The sequence below is a fragment of the Lampetra planeri genome, chromosome 15 (assembly GCF_965212315.1).
Source record: "Lampetra planeri chromosome 15, kcLamPlan1.2.h2, whole genome shotgun sequence".
In the NCBI taxonomy this organism is placed as follows: Eukaryota; Metazoa; Chordata; class Hyperoartia; order Petromyzontiformes; family Petromyzontidae; genus Lampetra; species Lampetra planeri.
Genome location: NC_136121.1, coordinates 14765633 through 14786937, shown reverse-complemented (window position 1 = coordinate 14786937; position 21305 = coordinate 14765633). Strand labels below are relative to the sequence as shown.

At 54.8% G+C, this 21305-nt stretch overlaps 2 protein-coding genes across 5 annotated transcripts in view; one reads left to right on the top strand and one right to left on the bottom strand.

The window, feature by feature from the left end:
- Positions 1-21305, bottom strand: part of LOC144722815 (serine/threonine-protein kinase PLK4-like) — a 60820-nt gene that overhangs the window by 17152 nt on the left and 22363 nt on the right. For 3 of the 4 annotated variants that reach the window (XM_078601254.1, XM_078601255.1, XM_078601256.1), the window contains 4 exons: positions 2534-2629; positions 2055-2150; positions 1400-1517; positions 562-839 (listed from right to left, as the gene is read on the bottom strand). In XM_078601254.1, the coding sequence (XP_078457380.1) occupies positions 562-839; positions 1400-1517; positions 2055-2150; positions 2534-2629 (588 nt within the window). Of the gene's footprint in view, positions 1-561; positions 840-1399; positions 1518-2054; positions 2151-2533; positions 2630-3234; positions 3480-21305 lie in introns of those variants that run through there. The other variant, XM_078601257.1, reaches the window with a different exon arrangement.
- Positions 6782-18298, top strand: LOC144722817 (BTB/POZ domain-containing protein KCTD12-like). Its single transcript, XM_078601260.1, has 2 exons — positions 6782-8387; positions 11300-18298. The coding sequence occupies exons 1-2, from the start codon at positions 7508-7510 to the stop codon at positions 11848-11850; spliced, it is 1431 nt and encodes a 476-aa protein (XP_078457386.1). The 5' UTR covers positions 6782-7507; the 3' UTR covers positions 11851-18298.

The window sequence follows — 21305 nt, the reverse complement described above, 5'->3', positions numbered from 1 at the left end:
AATTTGCCTTTCTTTCTCAGTTAAAAGGTAAAGGTGCAGCACTGCAGTTGCTTGCTCACGTCACGGCTACCAGAAGGGCCTACAGAGAGCCCTAGAGATAATTTCAGTGCCCTTGCAATGGCTTAACCCATGTTATGGCACGATACAAGTTGTCACTATTAATTGGTCGCTTATCCCATGCTGACCAGACATCATCAAGGTGGGCATAGCCACACTTTACCCCACCACAAGTTGCCTGGCGATCAACTTAGGGTGGTGTAAACATGTATACTTCTCGGTGGAGATTGGGGAATTTAAGAAACTTGCATCCTGGTTGCAACTGCCTAGCCCCAAGACGGAATCAAACGGGCGACCTCTGGATGGCAAGTCCAGTGTGCCGACCATTATTCCACTGTGGCAGGTCCCTTATATTCCCGCTTAAAAACGTAAAAATGTTACGTTTACTGATAGATTGTGTGGAAAGATATTTACCAGTTTTATTCATGCAATTACAGGAATGCAAAAAAAATGGTTCTAACAACCAGATTTTTTACATATCTGTAGTTATACACTCACACATACCAGCATGGTGTACAGCATGCACCCGAGCGACCAGACATCTGACTCCAACCCGTGTGCCCCGCGGGTTGCAATCTCCGGGGAGATGTAATTGGGTGTGCCGCACATGGTGAAGTGCTTTTCCTCCGGGAGCCGTAGCTGAGCAGCAAGACCAAAGTCGGCAATCTTGATGTTCATGTCGGCCGTGAGTAGGAGGTTGGAAAGCGTGAGGTCCCGGTGGAGGATTCCGTGGGAGTGCAGGTACAGCATCCCGTGCACCGTCTGCTTCATGAAGTGGCGCACTAAGCAGATGGGATAACTCGATTAAGACAACTATTTATTGACAACTCAAGGCCTACTTTATTGAGGGCGATATTGGCACAAAGTAAAGATTGATTGAATTAAGTGTCCACAAACTTGCCAGTCAACCACTGATTCATATCGTTAAAAGTTCACACTACTGCAGAAGGACCTCCACTACAGTGAACTCGAGATAATTTGGTTTACGCTTTCATACTGACTAGACACATAGGAAGAGGCGAATGTACCCATATGTTAACCTACCAACCACGACCTGTCGATCAACTGTCAATCAGCACGTCTGGTAAAAGTGAAAAAATAAGACCAAATACCCCTATATCTCCCTCTCGTAGAGGCCCTTCCGCCAGCCGTGGCATGAGCGAGCAAGCAATTGCAGTCTAAGTCACGGTACAACCGTTTTGTCAATCAATTGCTGGATAACAGCATCTCCACGTCTAGAGGGGGGGGGCATGCTAGTTATTTGTCTGTACTTCACTAGGCTGGTCAGTATGCGGGTTGGTGAAGGCAGTGAGGTCAAGTTAGACCTGTGGATGAGCCTCACCTTGCTCTTCGGAGAAAGGCGTTCCTCCCTTGGCCTTGAGATAGCGTCCTACTTCCCCCTTGTGGCACATCTCCAGCACCAGGTACACATAGTTTTGGTCTTCAAAGCACGTGTACAACTGGACAAAGCGGCAACACACACAACGTCCTTGTTAAGGCCACATGAACAGTTACGAACTAAATAATCGATTTTAAAATGACATATGATGAATGTCCTCATGAAGAATTAACCCTGTAAAGTGCTTCCAAGCTTTGACACGGACGCATGAAGCATGCATGAGCTTGTATTATAGCAACTCTGTCCCTCCAATATTATTCTTTACCCAGGAAATCCTGAGTCTCAAGACTCTTTTTCAGGAGGGTCCTGCCAACATTTCCACAGGACAGGGTAATGCTGCTATGTTTCCCAAGCAAGTCATTTGCGAGTTTTTTTTTTCAAACCATGACCCCACAGCACACAATGGCCTACTCGTTTTTGAATGACGCTCACTTTGAATCCGAGTTAATACGTCTAGTTTGAGAGACTCGAACAGCGAACCTCTGCATCAAGCGGCGAACGAGCTACTGATGGGCCATGTCACCGGTACATCTTCTTGAGATGCAGTTATATTCAGATGATATGTATATCCACAATGTATTGTGAGAGGTGTGGGCACCTCAAGAACTGAAGGGTGCTTGAGCTGACAGTGGATCTCCACCTCATTCCGGACCCTCTTCAGCATGCCGGCCTTCTTCATCGCCTTTTTGTCAATCTGAGAACACAAAATAGCATAATCTGTCTTAGCTGGAAAACAGACTGCAACAGCAGGGAGCATGTCTGTGTGTCTTCGTGTCCCGATAGGACCATGTGTCTCAACATGTGGAAGTGGAGCTACTTTAACGACCCTGACGCATGTGACTGGTGAAACAAAGACCATCGAGCATCTATCGGCCTGTTGACTCGTAGAGGAGCCGTATAATGTGGAGGACCTCGCCAGGGCCAGAGAACGGGCCATAGCATATGCGAGATGAGATAAACACACAAGACGAAGACGACCGTGTGTGTGTGTGTATCTCCATGTATCTCTGGTGCCTCTGTATGTTTCCATGCGTCTCCGTGTCTCTGCGTCTTAGTGCATCCGTCTCCCTGTCTCACCATCTTGATGGCGACCTCGATGAGGGAGCCCACGGAGCGCGCCCGGTACACGCAGGCAAAGGCCCCCTTCCCCAGTAGCTGCAGGACCTGGTAATCCTGCAGACACAGGAACACACACACACAGAAATAAACAGATATACATACACGGCTACATACACACGAATATAATATACACATTGAAACATACACGAAGACATGCAGTTATTCATGCACAGATATAGACACTCTCACATGTCCATATACACTTACACACTCGGACACAGAAAAAAACACCGCAGATATACACACAGATCCACATATACATACTGAATTATTGTACACGGATAAAGACACACACACATATATACAAAACACGCACGTAAACACCAGCTATACCCACAGAGAAACATGCACATACAGTATACTGTATACGTTATTCCACTCCACATATATAGACACTCCGAGACATCCCAGAAGCACACACGGGTCCACATATCCACACAGATCGCGCGTAGCCCACGCGGAGCCCACGCACACAAATGGGGCAAAGTGATGTGAGCCAGCAGCGATGAAGGTGGCGACCACAGAGCGGCAACACAACAACTCCCTCTCGCCTCCTCACCACTCGTGCCCACTCATCGTCTCGTCCCGTTTCCCCGTCCTCTACCCTCTTCCCCCATCTCCCTCCTCGTCTACCCCACTCCCCTCAGAGCCCTCGTCACCTCGATTCTGTCTCCCATGGCTGGAGTCCCCATCCTCGTTATCGCCGGCGAAGAGCTCCGTGATGAGGTAGTTAATTATGAATTGGTGGGTTCACTGTTGAGTGGAGGGGTTCACTGTTGAGTGGAGGGGTTAATTGGTGACTGGTCGCGAGTGAGCGCCGCTTAACGAGTTGCGATGTTCGCGGCCGCCGCCGCCGCAACCCAACCCCGCCCGGCCATTTTGAATAAGGCGCCCGTTACAGGGTCAGGGGTCACGCGACATCTCAACATCTAAAATGTTTTACAAAACCGGCGATTAAAGTTCATTACGGCCACAACAAAAACCCGAGACCCTCGTTTCCCTCACATTTGCCACCATAATAATACTAATAATAAATCAAGGCCGGATTTGTTTAAAACCTTGGCGGATGTTGACGTCACCTCGCAGCGCGGATCCGCCCCGGAGCCCGGGCCGGGAACGGCGCCCCCAGCGGTCGCGAGGTCACCGCGCGAGGTCACCGCTCGAGGTCACCGCGCGAGGTCACCGCTCGAGGTCACCGCTCGAAGTCACGAGGTCACCACTCGAGGTCACCGCTCGAGGTCACCACTCGAGGTCACCACTCGAGGTCACCGCTCGAGGTCACCACTCGAGGTCACCACGCGAGGTCACCGCGCGAGGTCACCGCTGGAGGTCACGAGGTCACCGCGCGAGGTCACCGCTGGAGGTCACGAGGTCACCGCGCGAGGTCACCTCTGGAGGTCACCGCGCGAGGTTACCGCTCGAGGTCACCGCGCGAGGTCACCGCGCGCCTCGGCGCTGCCGAGACCACGAACAGCAGCGGCAGCAACACCGACACAGCGGACGATGTCCGCCTGCTTCAGAATTCTTGGGACCCCTGTGACCTTCACAGCCCAGCGCCTGGACGAATGGCCATGCACCGCTAGGGTTCGACTCACCGTTTTAGATTGAAAACTAATTTCTGTAGAACTGCTCTTTGTGTGTACAGGAGTTTGTTGTCCGTTCCCCGCACCTACGATGAGTGCGGTTCGCTACGTACGGTGCGAAAGAAGTTCCAACGTATGGTGCATACACAGACGGAGACGGGGTTATGGTCAACTCCACTGGCTTCACCGAGCGCGTTGAATAGTCAGTGATCAGTATCGTAAATAAATACATTTCTCCGTCACATTTATGTCCTTCCACATGAAAACAACTATTTTATCTTACACATCCCATCAGTCACACACGCCCACCTTCTGGCAGTGTGTCGCATCAGCAGCATTGCTTCAATGCAATCAACACTCTGGACCGGGTTTTACATTAGGTGTCTCATCATCAATATTGGTGGACTGCCATATGTTACAGCAAGGGCCCTGTCTGAGATATATGGGTCCTGGTTCGACGCGAGACCGATGCACAACACAGGATGTGCGTCGAGACCCAAACATCTCCAAGCCGGTCCACTGTTGCCCGTGGCTTCGCCAATGCTGCCGAGACGATGCACTCACAGAAGGCCGTGTAGCTGATGGCATGTGTAAAAATAATGTCATATTTTTCATATGGAGGGATATATTATACGTGGAGGAGGCAGATGGTATGCGTGTACACTGCGCAGTATTCTGCTACAACTGACAGAGACGATACAAACGAGTGGGCAGCAGGGCCCCACTGTGGCCCTGTTCAAGGCAAGCTCGTGATTGTTCTACTGATGGTGCAAGCGTGGAGGAGCCGTTGTGGCAACTTCAGAGATCACAACTGATTATTGTTTATTTCTATTTACAACGACACCGATTTTAACGCGAGTAAAGTATATTTAATAGTTTAGTGCCGAACTAGGGATCCATATCTAATAGAAGGGTTTTGCCTGTAAACATCTGACAGTTCACCAGCGAGACAGACTCTGCTAACGAAGGGCTGTCTGTCTGAGCCGCTCCAGTTTGCTTGTGCAGTGAGTTCTAGAGACGTCGGAGATATCCCTACACTTGCATTGAACCAATTTTGCTGACATGTAATCAATCCCAGAAGGACATACAACTGATGGGAAGTGTAAAACTAAAGTTGACGTGAAGCAACATACAGTATATGTCAATGAGATAACGCTTTTTTACGAAAATGATCACTGACTTCCAATGCACTACATGAAACCATTGGAGTGACCTTAACACTAACTCCGTCTGTGTGTCGCATCCTAACTCTGCCTGGTCAGTGGTCCACGCGCTGGGCTTCGAAAGGCAGTCGTCCCAAGGATCATCTCATAAGACTGAAAGCTTCTGGGGGTACATGGGCTTTCGCGTGGTGTACACAATGAGTACACACAGACGTGTACACATGCAGTACACATGCAGTACACAGGCAGTACACACGTGGTGTACACATGCAGTACACACGTCGTGTACACAGGCAGTACACACAGGACGTGTACACATGCAGTACACAGGCAGTGCACACGTGGTGTACACAGGCAGTACACACGTCATGTACACATGCAGTACACAGGCAGTGCACACAGGCGTGTACACATGCAGTACAAAGGCAGTACACACAGGACGGATTCACAGGCAGCCCAGGAAGCGTGCCAACGTTGAACCAACATTGGCATGTGGTTGGCCCAACGTTCCATGTTTACTAGGAGTGCATTACCAGCGCACGTGAAGTACATGCATCACGTATACACACGCAGTGCACAACGTGTACATATGCAGTACACGCAGGACGTGTGCGCGTGCGGTACACACATGATGTGCACATGCCCACATGCATTACACAGGAATTGAGTACAGAGACTATAAGGGACGTGTACACATGCAGTGCACGGCGTGTACACAAAGTACACACAGGTCGTGTACACATTACACATTGGCCGTGATCGTGCGATAGTAGTACACGATGCAGGTATCGGCTGCAAGGTCGCCAGTAGGTGGCAGTGCAGCAATGGATGTTTGAGTCTCTCTGTGAAAGGTTTTGTCACCCCTCACATCGGCAGTCGGCTCTCTCCGGGTTCTCTCGTCTCCTCCCACGAGAAGCCACCCTCACGTGGAGATTGGGATTTTTGGCCAAATATCCCAATGCAGGACCCTCTTCAAAATGAGTCCTGAGACTTAGTGAGGCATTAAGCATTATCATTGTTATGTTTGTACAATGAAACCACAGGGGCGTGATTATGATTACTGTATTTACCTGCGCTGTCAGATAGGAAGCAATTAAGTCGTTAGCTAAGCGTTAACAAGCCTGACGTACACGCAACCACTGGCTCGGTGAGCTACAGATGATAATTTTCACACTCAAATAGCAAGTAGCACACACCCAGCACGAGCCCTTCATGCACACGCAGTACACACGCCCTGTATGTACACACAGTACACACACAGCACACACGCCCTTCATGCACACGCAGTACACACCGTACACAAATTGCATGGAACCCCAGCACGCACGCAATACACAGAGTACAAAAATGCACATAGTACACACAATGCATACACATGATCCACACATTACACACACGCACAGAGTACACACACGCAGTACACACACACACGCAGTACACACATACAGGCAGTACACACACACAGTACACACACACACGCAGTACACACACATGCAGTACACACACACGCAGTACACACACACGCAGTACACACACACGCAGTACACACACACGCAGTACACACACACGCAGTACACACACACAACGCAGTCGAGCAGCAGCTCTCGGCGTGCGCGAGAGGAGGAGGAGGCGCCGTCGCCGCCGCCTCCGCCGCTCCTCCTCGTGTCGTCACGCGCCCCTCTCCCGTCTCTCTCGTCACGCGCCGCCGCCGCTCCCTGCCGCGCCTCCATCGCCGCGCATCGCCGCCGCCGCCGCCGCCCGCACAGACTCTGCCTTTCCCGCACCCCGCGGCGGCAGCGCCCCGCGTAGCCCCATCGCCCCGCAATCCAAGACCGCCCTGCTGCATCTGGGAGCGCCCAGGAATTCCCGGCATAATCGTCGCCCCGCGTCATTATCCTCATCATTCCGCATTTCGCCCGCGCACCCCCCGCAGCGCCCTGCAACCGCTACGTCTTCTTGCACCCCCCGGAGCGCCCTGCAAATCCCGGAGCGCCCTGCGTCGCCAGATCGCCCTGCGCTACCCCGTCTATCGCGTCCATGCAGACGTCACCCCGGCTGGCGGTGCGGGTCTCTCTGGGAGGCGTGCGCCCTGTACTCTCGAGCTGACGGAGCCCACCAGGAGGAACGAGGAGGAGGAACGAGGGGGAGACGGCCGCACCTTTGCAGGGAGCGGGGAGGCGGTGGCAATGGCGCTTCTGGATGGCCTAACCAGCTCCCAGCCGCAAACGAACGGCGGGGAGCCGCTCTACACCGAGGTGGTGGAGCTCAACGTGGGCGGACAGATCTACGTGACGCGGCGCAGCACCCTGACCAGCGTGGCCCACTCCGTGCTGTGGCGGAGCTTCTCAGCCGCGGGGGCCGCCACGGGAGCGGCCCCCGCGGGGCCGACAGCGGCGGCCGCGTCGGGGGCGACCGCGGATGTGGTGCGCGACGCGCGCGGCCGCTATTTCATCGACCGGGACGGGTTCCTCTTCCGATACGTGCTGGACTTCCTGCGCGACCAGCAGCTGGTGCTGCCCGACCACTTCCCCGAGCGGGCCCGCCTGCGCCGCGAGGCTGAGTTCTTCCAGCTGCCCGAGTTGGTGAAGGCCCTGACCCCTCGCCCGGCCAAGGCCAGCTCCCTGAACAGCGAAGGCAGCGAGGTGTCCGAGGCGCCCGGCCGTGAGAGCGCCAGCCCCGGCTACATCACCCTGGCCTGCAGGGGCCACTACAGCTTCCCGGGCAGGGACGGTGGAGGAGGAGGCGGTGGTGGAGGTGGAGGTGGTGGAGGTGTCGATGGGAGATTTCGCAGGGCGGCGCGCATCTCGGCGTGCGGCCGCAGCGCCCTGGTGCGCGCCGTGTTCGGGGACGCCCTCCTGGAGCGCAGCCGCGAGGTGGAGCGAGCCCCCGACGGGAGGTACTCGTCGCGGCTCACGCTGGCGCACGCGTCGCCGGAGCAGGCCTTCGACGCCCTGGCAGAGGCCGGCTTCTCGCTCGTGGCGTCGCACGGCAGCGGTGTGAGCGGCCAGCCGAGCGGCCACAACGAGGACAAGGTGTGGAGCAGCTACACCGAGTTCGTGTTCTTCCGTGAGTAGCGGCGATCCACCCGCAGCCCACTCATCCAAAGCACTCTCACCCACAGCGCGCTCACCCACAGTGTGCTCATCCACAGGACATTGCCAATATCGCGCTTATCCACATCGCGCTCACCCACAGCACTCGCATACAGCACACTTCCCTATCGCACTGATCTTGAGTAAACTCGTCCACAGCGCGGTCAGCCACATCCAAATCACCCGTAGCAAGCTCCCCCACAAAAACACAAAGATCTCCCCTACAGCCTTCAGCAGACTGTTGCGGCAAGTGCTGTTAGCGAGCACCTATGAAGGTCGCACGGCACACGAGGGGTGGGTGGCTAACACCACGCCCATCCGCCTTTGTCTCCCCAGTGCTGATGTTTACACACCGCGCAGAGTACTCGTTTAAGGCCGAGTCGACCTAGGGGATGCCCACAAAACGGTTCACATAATCATCACTCTTATTGGTCTTGAGCGGGAATCGACCACGGGTCTCTGGGTTCATAGCGCAGCTCGCCTAACCGCTCCGCCACTGCTCCGTGCGTCGAGCGCTGACCACTGGGCTCGTGACCCCTACCCCGTGACCCCGCGGGTAGGGGCGGAGGGCACAAGGAGATACAAATTGAGAGGAGTGCTAGTGATGGTCGGCATGGTGATGGTGGTGATGGTAATGACGCCTTTATTGGTGGGAGTGGTGTTTATTGCGATGGTGGCGATTTTGATGACTGTGATCATGACGGTGGTGCTGGCAGTGATGGTGGTCATGGCTGTCATAGTGATGGATGTATGGTGGTGATGGCTGTGATGGTGATGGCGGTGATCATGATGCTTGGTTGTAATGGAAGTGATGGTAGTGATTACAGTCATGGCAGTTATTGTAAGAATTGCGGTGATGGGAGTGATGGTGGTGATGGTGGTGATGGTTGTGATGGCTGTGATGGTGGTGATGGTGATAGCTGTGATGGTGATGGTTGTGATGGTGGTGATGGTGGTGATGGCTGTGATGGCTGTGATGGTGGTGATGGCGGTGATGGTGGTGATGGCTGTGATGGTGGTGATGGTGGTGATGGCTGTGATGGTGGTGATGGCTGTAATGGTGGTGATGGTGGTGATGGCTGTGATGGTGGTGATGGTGGTGATGGTGGTGATGGCTGTGATGGTGGTGATGGTGGTGATGGCTGTGATGGTGGTAATGGCTGTGATGGTGGTGATGGTGGTGATGGCTGTGATGGTGGTGATGGTGGTGATGGTGGTGATGGCTGTGATGGCTGTGATGGTGGTGATGGTGGTGATGGTGGTGATGGCTGTGATGGTGGTGGTGGTGGTGATGGCTGTGATGGCTGTGATGGTGGTGATGGTGGTGGTGATGGCGGTGAAGGCTGTGATGGTGGTGATGGCTGTGATGGTGGTGATGGTGGTGATGGTGGTGATGGCTGTGATGGTGGTGATGGTGATGGCTGTGATGGTGGTGATGGTGGTGATGGCGGTGATGGTGATGGTTGTGAAGTCTGTAATGATGGTGATGGTTGTGATGGTTGTGATGGTGGTGATGGCTGTGATGGTGATGGCTGTGATGGTGATGGTTGTGAAGGCTGTAATGGTGGTGATGGTGGTGATGGTGATGGTTGTGAAGGGGAGCGGTCGCGAGGCGCTTATTCTGGCTACCGTTGCGGAGTGGTGGATAAGGGGGAGAGAGGGATGCGGTGGGGGGGGGCAAGGGTAGGGGCGGATACAGGGTGGGGTTGATGGGGGGCGGGGGTTGGGGGCGTCGTGATTGGCAGGTGCTATGGGGGGCAAGCGGGGGATACGGAGTGGGGGGGGGGCTCGTGATTGGCAGGGGCCGTGTGAGGAGGAACAGCGGCCGCCGCTGATAATGGTAATTGAGGTGGTGCACTTAAGGCAATGAATAGTCAGCAATTATCTCGCAGCGCCAGCGGCGAGGACGGGAGCCGCCAATCGTGCCCAGATGGGCCAGGGGACGCACGGAGATGTCCTGGGACGCGCGGGGCCCCCCACGGAGATTACTTGGGACCCCCGGGAGCAACCGCCCCCTCCCACGCAGTCATAGCCCGCACAGTGACCTCCTCGGGTTCTTTGCAGGGTTGTCAGAATCCATTTACAGCTCCGAAAATCAGTTACATTTTAGTCACGCACTGATTGGGACGCACGAACGTACAAACGGCACCGCGTGTTACATCATTTGCCCTCGTTTCTCAGTTACAAGGTAAGGGCGCAGCCCGCAATTGCTCGCCCACATTACGACCAGCTGCCATGGATAAAGTGGGCGTACCCACACTTTATGTTTGTATGTTGAACTTCTTTCGCACCGTACGTAGCCAACCATGGTAATCGGAGGTGCGAGGGAAGGACAGCAAACTAAACACAACATGCGACTTGTTGATCGACTGTTTTATTGTGCTGGGTGGACAGAAGTGGGGGATATTTAAGAAACTCGTCCCACTACTTCCCCTGCCGTGCCAAGCGGTGGAATTGAAGTGGCACCCTCTGGCTGGAGAGCCCCGTGCGCTGCTGACCACTCCACCACCACCGTGGCTGCTGCACCTGCCTCCGTCCCGCAGTTACAGAGATGAGCACACTCAGTTTGTCAGAAGGAATGTATATACGGTATATGCGGCAAACCTTGAACGAGCCCTCATTGTAGCCACCCCAGTTTGTTGTGGGCACCGCTTTCCCACGGCAGAGCCCCGGGCCGCCACAACTCCCTCCCGGCGACAGCCACAACTCTCCCGCCCGGCACGGTGCAGACGTTAACGACAGCCTCCATTACGAACACTCACACCGCACGAATCACTCCAACTCGCAGGCGGTACGCCCACAGCCACTACGAGGTGCGAGCTCCAGCGTCCCTGTGCCGTGTCTATATCCCCGTGTCGCCATCCTCGCATCCCCCCCACTCTCTAGGGGGTTCGTCCTCGGCACCGGCCGCGAGGCCGCGGGACGCTCCGCTCGCCCCGCGGCGCCGCGTGGAGGTGGAGCGCGACGCGGACGGCGCTGAGGAGAAGGACTCGGACAGCGGCTCCACCGAGGAGGGCTCCACCTCCAGCTGTGACAGCCAGTCTGAGGGCCACGCGTCCCCGCTGCCCGCGCCGCCCCACGCGGCCAACCCGAGCCGCCCGGAGACCCTCACCCTGCAGCGGCCCGCGCGACGGGAGGGCGGCCGGGAGGGCAAGGGCCTGGGCGGAGGGGCCGGAGGACCAGGCTGCGGCGGTGCCGGCGGAGGAGGAGGAGGAGGAGGGGGAGGCAAGAAACGTCGGAACAGCGACCGCCCCGAGACCCTGACGGACGCGCTGGGCGTCGACGGCTCCGCCGGGATCGGGGCCAACGAGATGGATGCGCTGGCCGAGCAGCTGCACAAGTGCGTGGCTGACGTGCGCAGGCTGCGCATCCCCAAGCGCTTCTCCGTGAAGACGCGCGCCTGGCAGGCTGATCTGCTGCACAAACACGGGGTGTGATGGCGGTGGCAACCCCCACTAGCCTGCCAATCCTCATCCTGGACCCCCCCTTCAACACTCCCTTCTCCTCTCCACCGTCCCCCCAGACGTCCCCCCCGTCACCACTACCACCACCACCACCATGGTGAATAGCCTTGTCTGGTCTCACCCACCCCCTATAACACCCTCCCGGTACGAGATCCGTTGCGAGTCGAGGTCGGAAAAGAGGGAATGGTGCCACCCCTCACTGTGTTGCACCGTCATCTCTTTGTCACTCACCTCCTCATCCTCATCCACGGCATCTTAAGCACAAGGGCAACTCTGCCCCTCACCACCACCAACGCCTCTGTCTCACCACGACTGGAACAATAATTCAGGTGGACTCAGGCAGGCTCCACGCGTGCAGTTCATGGGATGTGTGCACCTTGTGCAGCCACCCAGACCCTCAGCGCACTGGGACACGTGGCTATAAAACGCGTGGAGCTGGAACAAGAGTGGAGCCGGGCTGCAAACCCCAGGGGGAGAGGAGACCACGGAGGCGCCATCTGATTCACCTGCCGGGTGCCCCCGCTTCCCTGCCATGAGCGTTACGCCCCCCCCCCACCTCCCGACCCCCGATGAGCAACACAGCCCACTCCAGCTGGGGGGTTAGCACTGCACAAAGAACCCTGAGGACACGACTCCTCCGCGTGAATTAAGCACACGAATAGCAGCACAATAGCTCGGGATGCCACCTTCTCCATTCAGCAAGCCAAGACCACGTCTGTGAGTCAGCCAAGGCCTTCCAGAACTGCGTAGTATCCTGAAATAAAGTTTAACCACCAGATTTCGGTACACATCAATTCCTGCCACTCGATCACAGGCGCCAGTTCCTGGACAGGTGGCAACTCTAAGCACAACCCAGCCGCTAGGCAGGGCATGATGACGACCTCGTAATGACGCCCTCTTTACTCTCGCCACGTGTACTCTGCGTGACATCGTGTCTCCCACACTTAGCATTCCCTCTGCTTACAGTGTGGACAATCACGATCCTCTCTACCTGCCCACCCTGCAGGAAACCTCTTGCAAACACCTTGGGATTCCCCTCTCCCTGAAAGGTGGACAATCCTGGCCGTCTTTACCTGCAGGGTGAACATCCCTGGTCCACTACTGAGCCATCATAAGACCTGGGTTTGCGCACACGCCCCAGCCAGTGCTGCAGGGTTCGTGAGCGTGTTTCCCCCTCGCATTTGTGGGGTTTCTCCGGGCACTCTGGCTTCTCACACACGTGAAATGATGTCCTCACGGACCAGGGGATCACACATCTCGAAGCCAGGAAAGCCCGGCAAGAAGCGGGAGTGGGGGGGGGGCTTCAATGGGACTCAGTAAGACCGTCCCAGATTCAGGGCATTCCTGCTGCTGCTGTTGTTACCAGACTGGGGTGGCACAGTGGGCAGTATCTGCCAGCCCATAACAGCTTGGTCTGTTTCCGTAACCTGCAAGCAGCGAGCCTTCCACACTTCACGTGATGGCGTCAAAGTTCACCTCGCCCGTCACAAGCACTGTGGTGACGTCACACGCACTGTGGTGACGTCACAAGCACTGTGGTAACGTCACAAGCACTGTGGTGACGTCACAAGCACTGTGGTGACGTCGCCACCACTTAATGGCGAGTGTCGGCTGTTAGACTGGGTTCGCACAACGTGGCTTAACTCATGACGCGGAGTGACGTGAGCATATTGAGCTTCAAGTACAGTATTGGACTTATATGGAAGCCCATAGATTTACATGGAGATCCACGGACTCGCATAGAGACCCACAGACTCAACATAGAGAACTATATAGACTTATATGGAGACCAATATACGACTTTAGGCCCAGTGACGTGGCTGTGGAGGGTGCAGTCGTGCAAATGGATCAGGGCCCACAAGCCGGGGGTGGGGGAGTATTGAACAGCCCAATCCCGACCATTTCACCCGCCCCCCCCCAACACTCTGCATAGCTGTCACACTGAGTTCGAGAATGCATCAAGCAGAGTTCACTCGGCAGTTGTGCTCGTACTTGTTTACCCAGGAGAGCCTCGCTAAGTCTCATGACTCTTTTTCAAGGGTGTCTTGCCATGTTTTCGCAGTAGGGGGAGATGGTCGCTGCTGTGTGTGATCCCGACTGAGTAGGGAATCCCGTGTGAACCCAGCACTGGACTCGCCACTGCGAGGGCTTAATTGACGCACAGTGTCCCGCACATACTCGCACCACACACGTCACAAACAGCCCACTAAACAAACAACGTGCCTCACTCACACCTCAATCACAACTCAAACCACCACACATCTCGCATCTCACTCATCACCACACAGCTAAAACCACCACACATCTCACCCAGACCACCACACACCTCACTCACAATTCACACCCGACGTTCTGGCCTCACTGCTCCCAGTCACCTCCCCAAACTCTGCGTGTGACAAGAGAAAGGGGAACGTGGGTGAATAGAGCCAGACTCCTCACGTATTCCTCACCTCCCTCTTTACAGCACACCACTCCTTACCACTTCTCCTCACTCACTCCAACAAGAACAGCTGCCATTCGACACTGAGTGGTGGTGATGTCATCATAGCGCTTGTGCCAAGCTAGGTGCACTTTGAGGCCACGTGAAGTGTTGAAGACTCGCTGACAGGAGGTCACGGGACAATTTCAGGTGCCATGGATTGACTGACTTAGGCGACTAACAGATGCACCATCTGTGCTCCCTACTGAACCACCTCGCTGCGTTTTAGCCACCTGGCATTCCACTCTTTAAGAACGTCGCTCCTCTGCCCACCGCTGTTGTTGGAAGGCAACTGCCTCCAACTACCCAGTCGTGTCGTTCACGAGCCTCCTCCATTGAGGCTTTGGCACATCCGATCAGCTCCAAATCCTCCTGTCCCGCATCAGGCTACTTCTTCTCTAGCCCATCCCGTGCCCGTTTAGCCCCCTCTATCCGGCCAAACAGAAACTGCTTGGGCATGCAGTAGCTGGGCATGTGGGCTATATGACCCAACCAAGGCAGCCTCACATGCCATAAAAGCTCAACGATTGAACTTTGTCTAGATCTTTCAAGGATCTGTGAGGTCCTCACACAATCCTGTCTGGTTAAACCCAGCATGGATCATAGGCACGCCAGCCTGAATGCTTCATGCTGGTGTAGATGTTTCTTCAGAGGGGGTCAAGGTTTTGTAAGCATAGAAAATAATACCTTAAGCTTCGTATGGAGCGACAGGTCTGGAAGCTTCCACACAACGTTACAGAGCCGATGAAAATATTATGTTCGACTGATTTGGAGTGAGACCTTTGCTACCAATACAAAACTCGTCATAAGCACACTGCCCAGGTATGGGAACTCATTCACTCTCTCTACAACTGCGCCATCGTTCATGGGGAGTTGAAGGGGTGGAGTGTTTGATGACACAAAATACCGAGGCAGGTGCTTTGTTATTATGAGCCTGATGGTAAGGCCGCACCTCTTTTTGTCATGTTACAGGTTCAGCAGTAGTTCTGCAACGACATTGGGGCTTCGCAAGGCTTTGCTCAGAGTGCCTGGCAAGGCAATGTTGAATAATCCTTGACAAGACCTTTCTACACACACTGAGGGAGATGTCCCAGTAGTTGTTACAATCAATGCGGGGACGAGCAGGTCATCCTTCAATCTCGCAGAACCCGTCATATGGTCCAGACAGTTATAACAATATCATATAGGGCAGCCTGCACACAATTTCCACCCTCCCTCAACAGTTCGCTTGGGAGATCATCTTTGGGTCTTTTCCTGGTCTCAGACTCTGCATCACTCTTTGTACTTCCTCAACAGATGGCACATCAGGCAGCCACTCACAGGGAGTGGCTACTTCCACTTTATGAGGTATGGCAGCCCCAGCAGGGTCATCCTCACCTTGCCCGATCATAATGTCGGGTTGAAGGATTTTTCCTCCCCAAAAACCTCAGAAATGCTCAGCAAATCTGCAAACTGGGGGTCGGAGATCGTATCACCATTCTATCCCTTAAGGATGATAATAATAGGTGTGGTGCTGCAAGTTACTTTATTGATGGATTTAAAAAAGTGAATTCTGATCACGAGCTACTGAGGCATTTTCAATTTCCTCAGCAACCTGCAACCATCACTTGTAGTGATGCACAGCTCCAAGTGAAGGTTGTGCTAAGCCACATCATTTTCTGACATGGGTTACAGATGGGGGGAGTGGGCCTATCACTATCAACTAGCCAGAACACCTCCTCTGTCAGCCAGGTACCCAGTGCAGCCATATCAGCTGCATGAGCCACAGTCCTGAACATCACCCATTTCACCTTGGCATCAGGATGGGGGTCAACCTGAGCTGCAAGTAATTATACAATTCTTACAGTTTTCATCAGCAGTGAGTCAAGACCAGGCGATTGTGGGTTTAAATGGGGCACTAGGTGGACGCCCACCACCACAGTAGATGAATGACAGGCGCATCTTACACATGCCAAGCCGATAGTCAATGGGCAGATCAGCTCAACGGTAGGTCCAGGTGTCGTCAAGGACATGGGCCCACATCCGCTGTTCCATCACTACATAGTCCAGCAGATGTTCGTCTTTGGATCTGGAGTGAGTCTATAATGTGTGGAAATACCGATTCTGGAACAGTATGTTGGTGATTACAAGTCCATGGGCTGCACAAAAGTCTAACAGCCTCTTACTGTTGTTATTGAACTGATCTGGTCAATGCCTTCCAATCACTCCAGCTCAGGTGCCTGCATCATAACACATTTGGGTATTAAAGTCACCAAACAGAATGCCTCTATGCCGAGGGGCCACGAAAGCCAGCACCTGGGACAGGAGGTCAGAAGGCAAATGACTCAGTAGCGTTGCCTGTATCCCTGCACTCATCTCCAGTGGGAGTGGAAGCCACCTACCAGCATTCCTCACTTCCCGTCTAAGGGGAGGCTAGCTCACAGTAGCCTGGGAGTCCGCTTTCTACACCTCACTGCTACACTTCCACACCCACTTCATTATTTTGTTCAAAAGAAAAGCTACCCCCCCCCCCCCCCTGTTTGCCAGTTTCCTGCTCCGAGTGGAGGACTGTCTATCCCACATCGTGACTGGAGCCAGATCCAACCCACTGGACTATGTTTCAGTGATCCAGGCGGTACCAATCCAGCTCCTGATAGAGTGGTAGCCTCTCCGTGGTGAGCGTTCGAACATTCCAAGTGGCCACCCGCAGTGGCTAACGGTCACCACTCCTCAACAATCCTCACTCAACACTCTTTCACCACTCCTCACCCACTCCGGTGTCCTAATGCACGCGGGTGTGTACGTGTGTGTACACACCTGTGAGTACGTGTGCACGTGTTTGGGGAGCGGTGGTGCAGTGCTATGAACACGGCATCCAAAGTTCGATTTTCACACACGCCCAAAATTAGTGGCAGCGAATATGTGAACCAGTCTTAACCTCCCCTAGGTCAACTCAGCCTTAAATGAGTACCCGGAGTGACGTGTATACATTACCAATGGGGCGACAAAGGCGGCCATGCGTGGCTCTGGTCACCCACTGCCTCGCGTGCCGTGCCGGCTATTTTTAGGTGCTCGCTAACAGCACTTGCCCCAGCCGCCTGTTATAGATTATAGGGGGACCTTTGTCTTTTTTGTGGGCGTGTACACGTGTGTGTGTGTACACGTGTGTGTGTTGATCACCGTCCACGGATCCCTTGTGAATGAGTGAAGCACTTTAACGCGCATTCCACGCGGCCCGGACCTGGCCCGCGACTCTTGAGTTTGGGACAAATAAAGTGGCTCCGTGTCTGTGAGGCGCGGTCTGGGCTCGCGGTCATGGTGAGGGTGTGAGTTCGATTTTTGTAAAAACAGCTGCTGGGCACAACGGCCAAAAACGTCAAGCGGCCAGCAACAAGCAGCACTATCAAAACTGTGATTGGCAAGAGTGTAACGCGTTTACCTTGAATTGAGCAGGGTTATCTGTGAGAGCTTCGGGGGAAGAGACGATGGGAGAGTGAATTCCGGAGTGGAGCGGTAGTAGGAAGGAACAAGCACAAAGAGTCGCGAGGTGCCCCTGCAGTGTGGCGAGTGGGGGGCGAGTGTTGTGACCTGGAGTGTGGTGTTGGTTGAACGCAGCGCGATGGATGAGAGGACACGGCGTCTGGTTGACCGAGTCCCCAACATGGCTGGAGGAATCAACGCGTGTAGTTCACCGCGACAGTAATCGTGGTAGTAGCAGTCGAGACAGATTGACAAGGAGGCGACCGACTGCCAGTGAGCAGGCGAGTGGCCGGAGTGATGGATCATCAACTTCATCATTGGTGCCAGTTGTGATCGTCGTGTGCCTGCTGGCGTCTGGGTGCGAGTGTGCAGATCGTGATGGTGTTCTCTCGACGGCTATACGAGCCCCGCTTTGTATCCACCGCTCATCATGTGTACCACGTGGTGTAATATCCGAGTTTTTACTAAAGGCCACACACCCCAGACCGTGTTGGTTCGTGTTCATTTGTGGCCACGTTTTTGGTGAACTCGCATCAACTCTCACCGGCAGATCGCCGGGGAGGTGGATTTCCGCTCTTTGCTAAGAGGTGAATATGGCTCAAAGCTTTTCCCAATTCCACATTGCCATGGCGAGGTGCACGATTAATGCGATTAGGACTGATAATTAAATGTAATGTAAAACTACTGTAGCTACTGGTCTCAGATGAATGATCTAGAACTCACCGATTCAGAGACTCTATTAAGGAGGACGAGTTTGTAAGGAGGCACAGGTTCGTGACAAAGCCAGTCCCATGAGTTTTGGATAAAATAACTGCGTTTATTCGTCATGTTTAAAAGAACACTTCATTACACATCCCCCGCAACGAAGACAACTCGCGCAACGCTGAGAAGTCGCTATCCAAACACAAGGTGCGCAGCGGCAGCGCTACGCACTTCACAGCGACACGCGGCGTCTGTGCTCCTCACAGCCGCCTCCACACATCACCGGGATTCCTGTGTGCACGCGTGTGTGTACATATGTGTGTGTGTGCACGCGTGTGTGTACATATCTGTGTGTGTGCACGCGTGTGTGCATATCTGTGTGTGTGCACGCGTGTGTGTACATGTGTGTGTGTGTACATATGTGTGTGTGTGCACGCGTGTGTGTACATGTGTGTGTGTGCACGCGTGTGTGTACATATCTGTGTGTGTGCACGCGTGTGTACATATCTGTGTGTGTACATATGTGTGTGTGTGCACGCGTGTGTGTACATGTGTGTGTGTGCACGCGTGTGTGTACATGTGTGTGTGTGTGCACGCGTGTGTGTACATATCTGTGTGTGTGCACGCGTGTGTGTACATATGTGTGTGTGTGCACGCGTGTGTGCACGCGTGTGTGTACATATCTGTGTGTGTGCACGCGTGTGTGTACATATCTGTGTGTGTGCACGCGTGTGTACATATCTGTGTGTGTACATATGTGTGTGTGTGCACGCGTGTGTGTACATGTGTGTGTGCACGCGTGTGTGTACATGTGTGTGTGTGTGCACGCGTGTGTGTACATATCTGTGTGTGTGCACGCGTGTGTGTACATATGTGTGTGTGTGCACGCGTGTGCACGCGTGTGTGTACATATCTGTGTGTGTGCACGCGTGTGTGTACACATGTGTGTGTGTGCACGCGTGTGTGCACGCGCGTGTGTACATATCTGTGTGTGTGCACGTGTGTGTGTACATATCTGTGTGTGTGCACGCGTGTGTGTACATATGTGTGTGTGTGCACGCGTGTGTGCACGCGTGTGTGTACATATCTGTGTGTGTGCACGCGTGTGTGTACATATCTGTGTGTGTGCGCGCACGTCTTTGTCTGCCCCATTCTGATGTTTACACAACCCCTGGTACTCCTTTGAGGCCGAGTAGGATTTGTTCAGATAATTGTCACCGATGTTGGCTGTGAGGGGGATTAAAACTCCGGTGGCCGTGTGCGTAGCGCAGTATGCTAACCACTTGTGTGGGTGGTGTGTGTATATGTGTGCTCATGTATGTGATGGGAACAATGGTGTAGTGGTTACCGCACTCCGCTATGAACTCAGCCACCCGAGTACAACTCCTGCTCACTGTCGATGACAGCGAATATCTGAAAAGGGCCTGGGCCTCCCCTAGGTCGACTCATCCTTAAACGAGTACCTGGTGCACGGTGTGGAAACATCAGCACTGGGGAGACAAAGGCGGCCAGGAGTGGCGCTGACCACACCAGCCCCCCGAGGTGATGTCCAGAGGTGGACATCACGAATGGTGGCGACGCTGAAATGATGACGACGATCAAACGGATATAGACGAGACTGCGGTAGCTTGGTGTGAACCTCCCTGGGGCTCCTGCGGCATGGAGGCTGATGACAAGTCCGTGTCCCTGCTGATTTGATAAGCGCATCTCGCACACGGAACTGTGTGGCTGCAGCGTCCACTGAAATATCCTGCAAGCTCCACGTGGCTCCATGCAGCAGCACCACCTGGTTCCACCTGGCACCACGCGGCTCCACCTGGCTCCACCTGGCACCACGTGGCTCCACGTGGCACCACACGGCTGCACCTGGCACCACGTCGCACCACGCGGCTCCACGTGGCACCACGCGGCTCCACACGGCTGCACCTGGCACCACGTCATACCACGCGGCTCCACCTGGCACCACGTCATACCACGCGGCTCCACCTGGCACCACGTGGCATCACGTGGCTCTACGCGGCACGACACGGCTGCACTTGGCACCACGTCGCACCACGCGGCACCACGTGGCACCACGCGGCTCCACGTGGCATCACGCGGCACCACGCAGCTCCACCTGGCACCACGTCACACCACGCGGCTCCACCTGGCTCCACGTGCCCCGCACAGTGGTGTCAAGGTGCAGGGCAGCCGTAGCGCTCCTCCAGCAAGCCGTCCATGATGCGTACACTCTGCACACGTGCACAACGACGAGAGCACCTTAAGAGGGGCGGCACTGTGCTCAAAAGGGTGAGTTAGCTAGTGCAGTGGCCAGCCACCTTTGTCTCCCAGTGCTGGTGTTCATTACACACCACACCAAGAACTCAGGACCGGTTCAGATATTCGTGACCGGTGTTGGAATCGAACTCGGGTCGCCAGGTTCATAGCGCAGTGTGCCAACCTCTGCGCCACTGCTTTCAAGGCTATCGCACAGCCAGGCACATGCACAACAACCGGCATTCGCCATGAGAAGTGATGGCGGACATCACCGTAGTGCTTGTGCCAGGCTAGGTACGCTTTGAGGCCATCACGTTAAGTGTGAAAGGCTCGCTAGAGGCAGGTCACAGGTCAGACCCAGGTGCTGTGGGTCGCCTGTGATGACGCACAGAGGCACACACCGACTCGCACGCTCGCACATGGAATACGGCACAATACGTTGCAGATCTCTGCTTCGACGCAGCCGACACGACGCCCAGGACAAGGCCGCGCCAGGCGCAATTCACGCATCGCACCCCGACGAGCAAGCCGT

Excerpts from the sequence above, each read along its gene's own strand:
- LOC144722817 (XM_078601260.1), top strand. The coding sequence starts at position 7,508 with ATGGCGCTTCTGGATGGCCTAACCAGCTCCCAGCCGCAAACGAACGGC. Across the intron at positions 8,388-11,299 it reads CACCGAGTTCGTGTTCTTCC|GGGGTTCGTCCTCGGCACCG; the intron begins GTGAGTAGCGGC and ends CCCACTCTCTAG.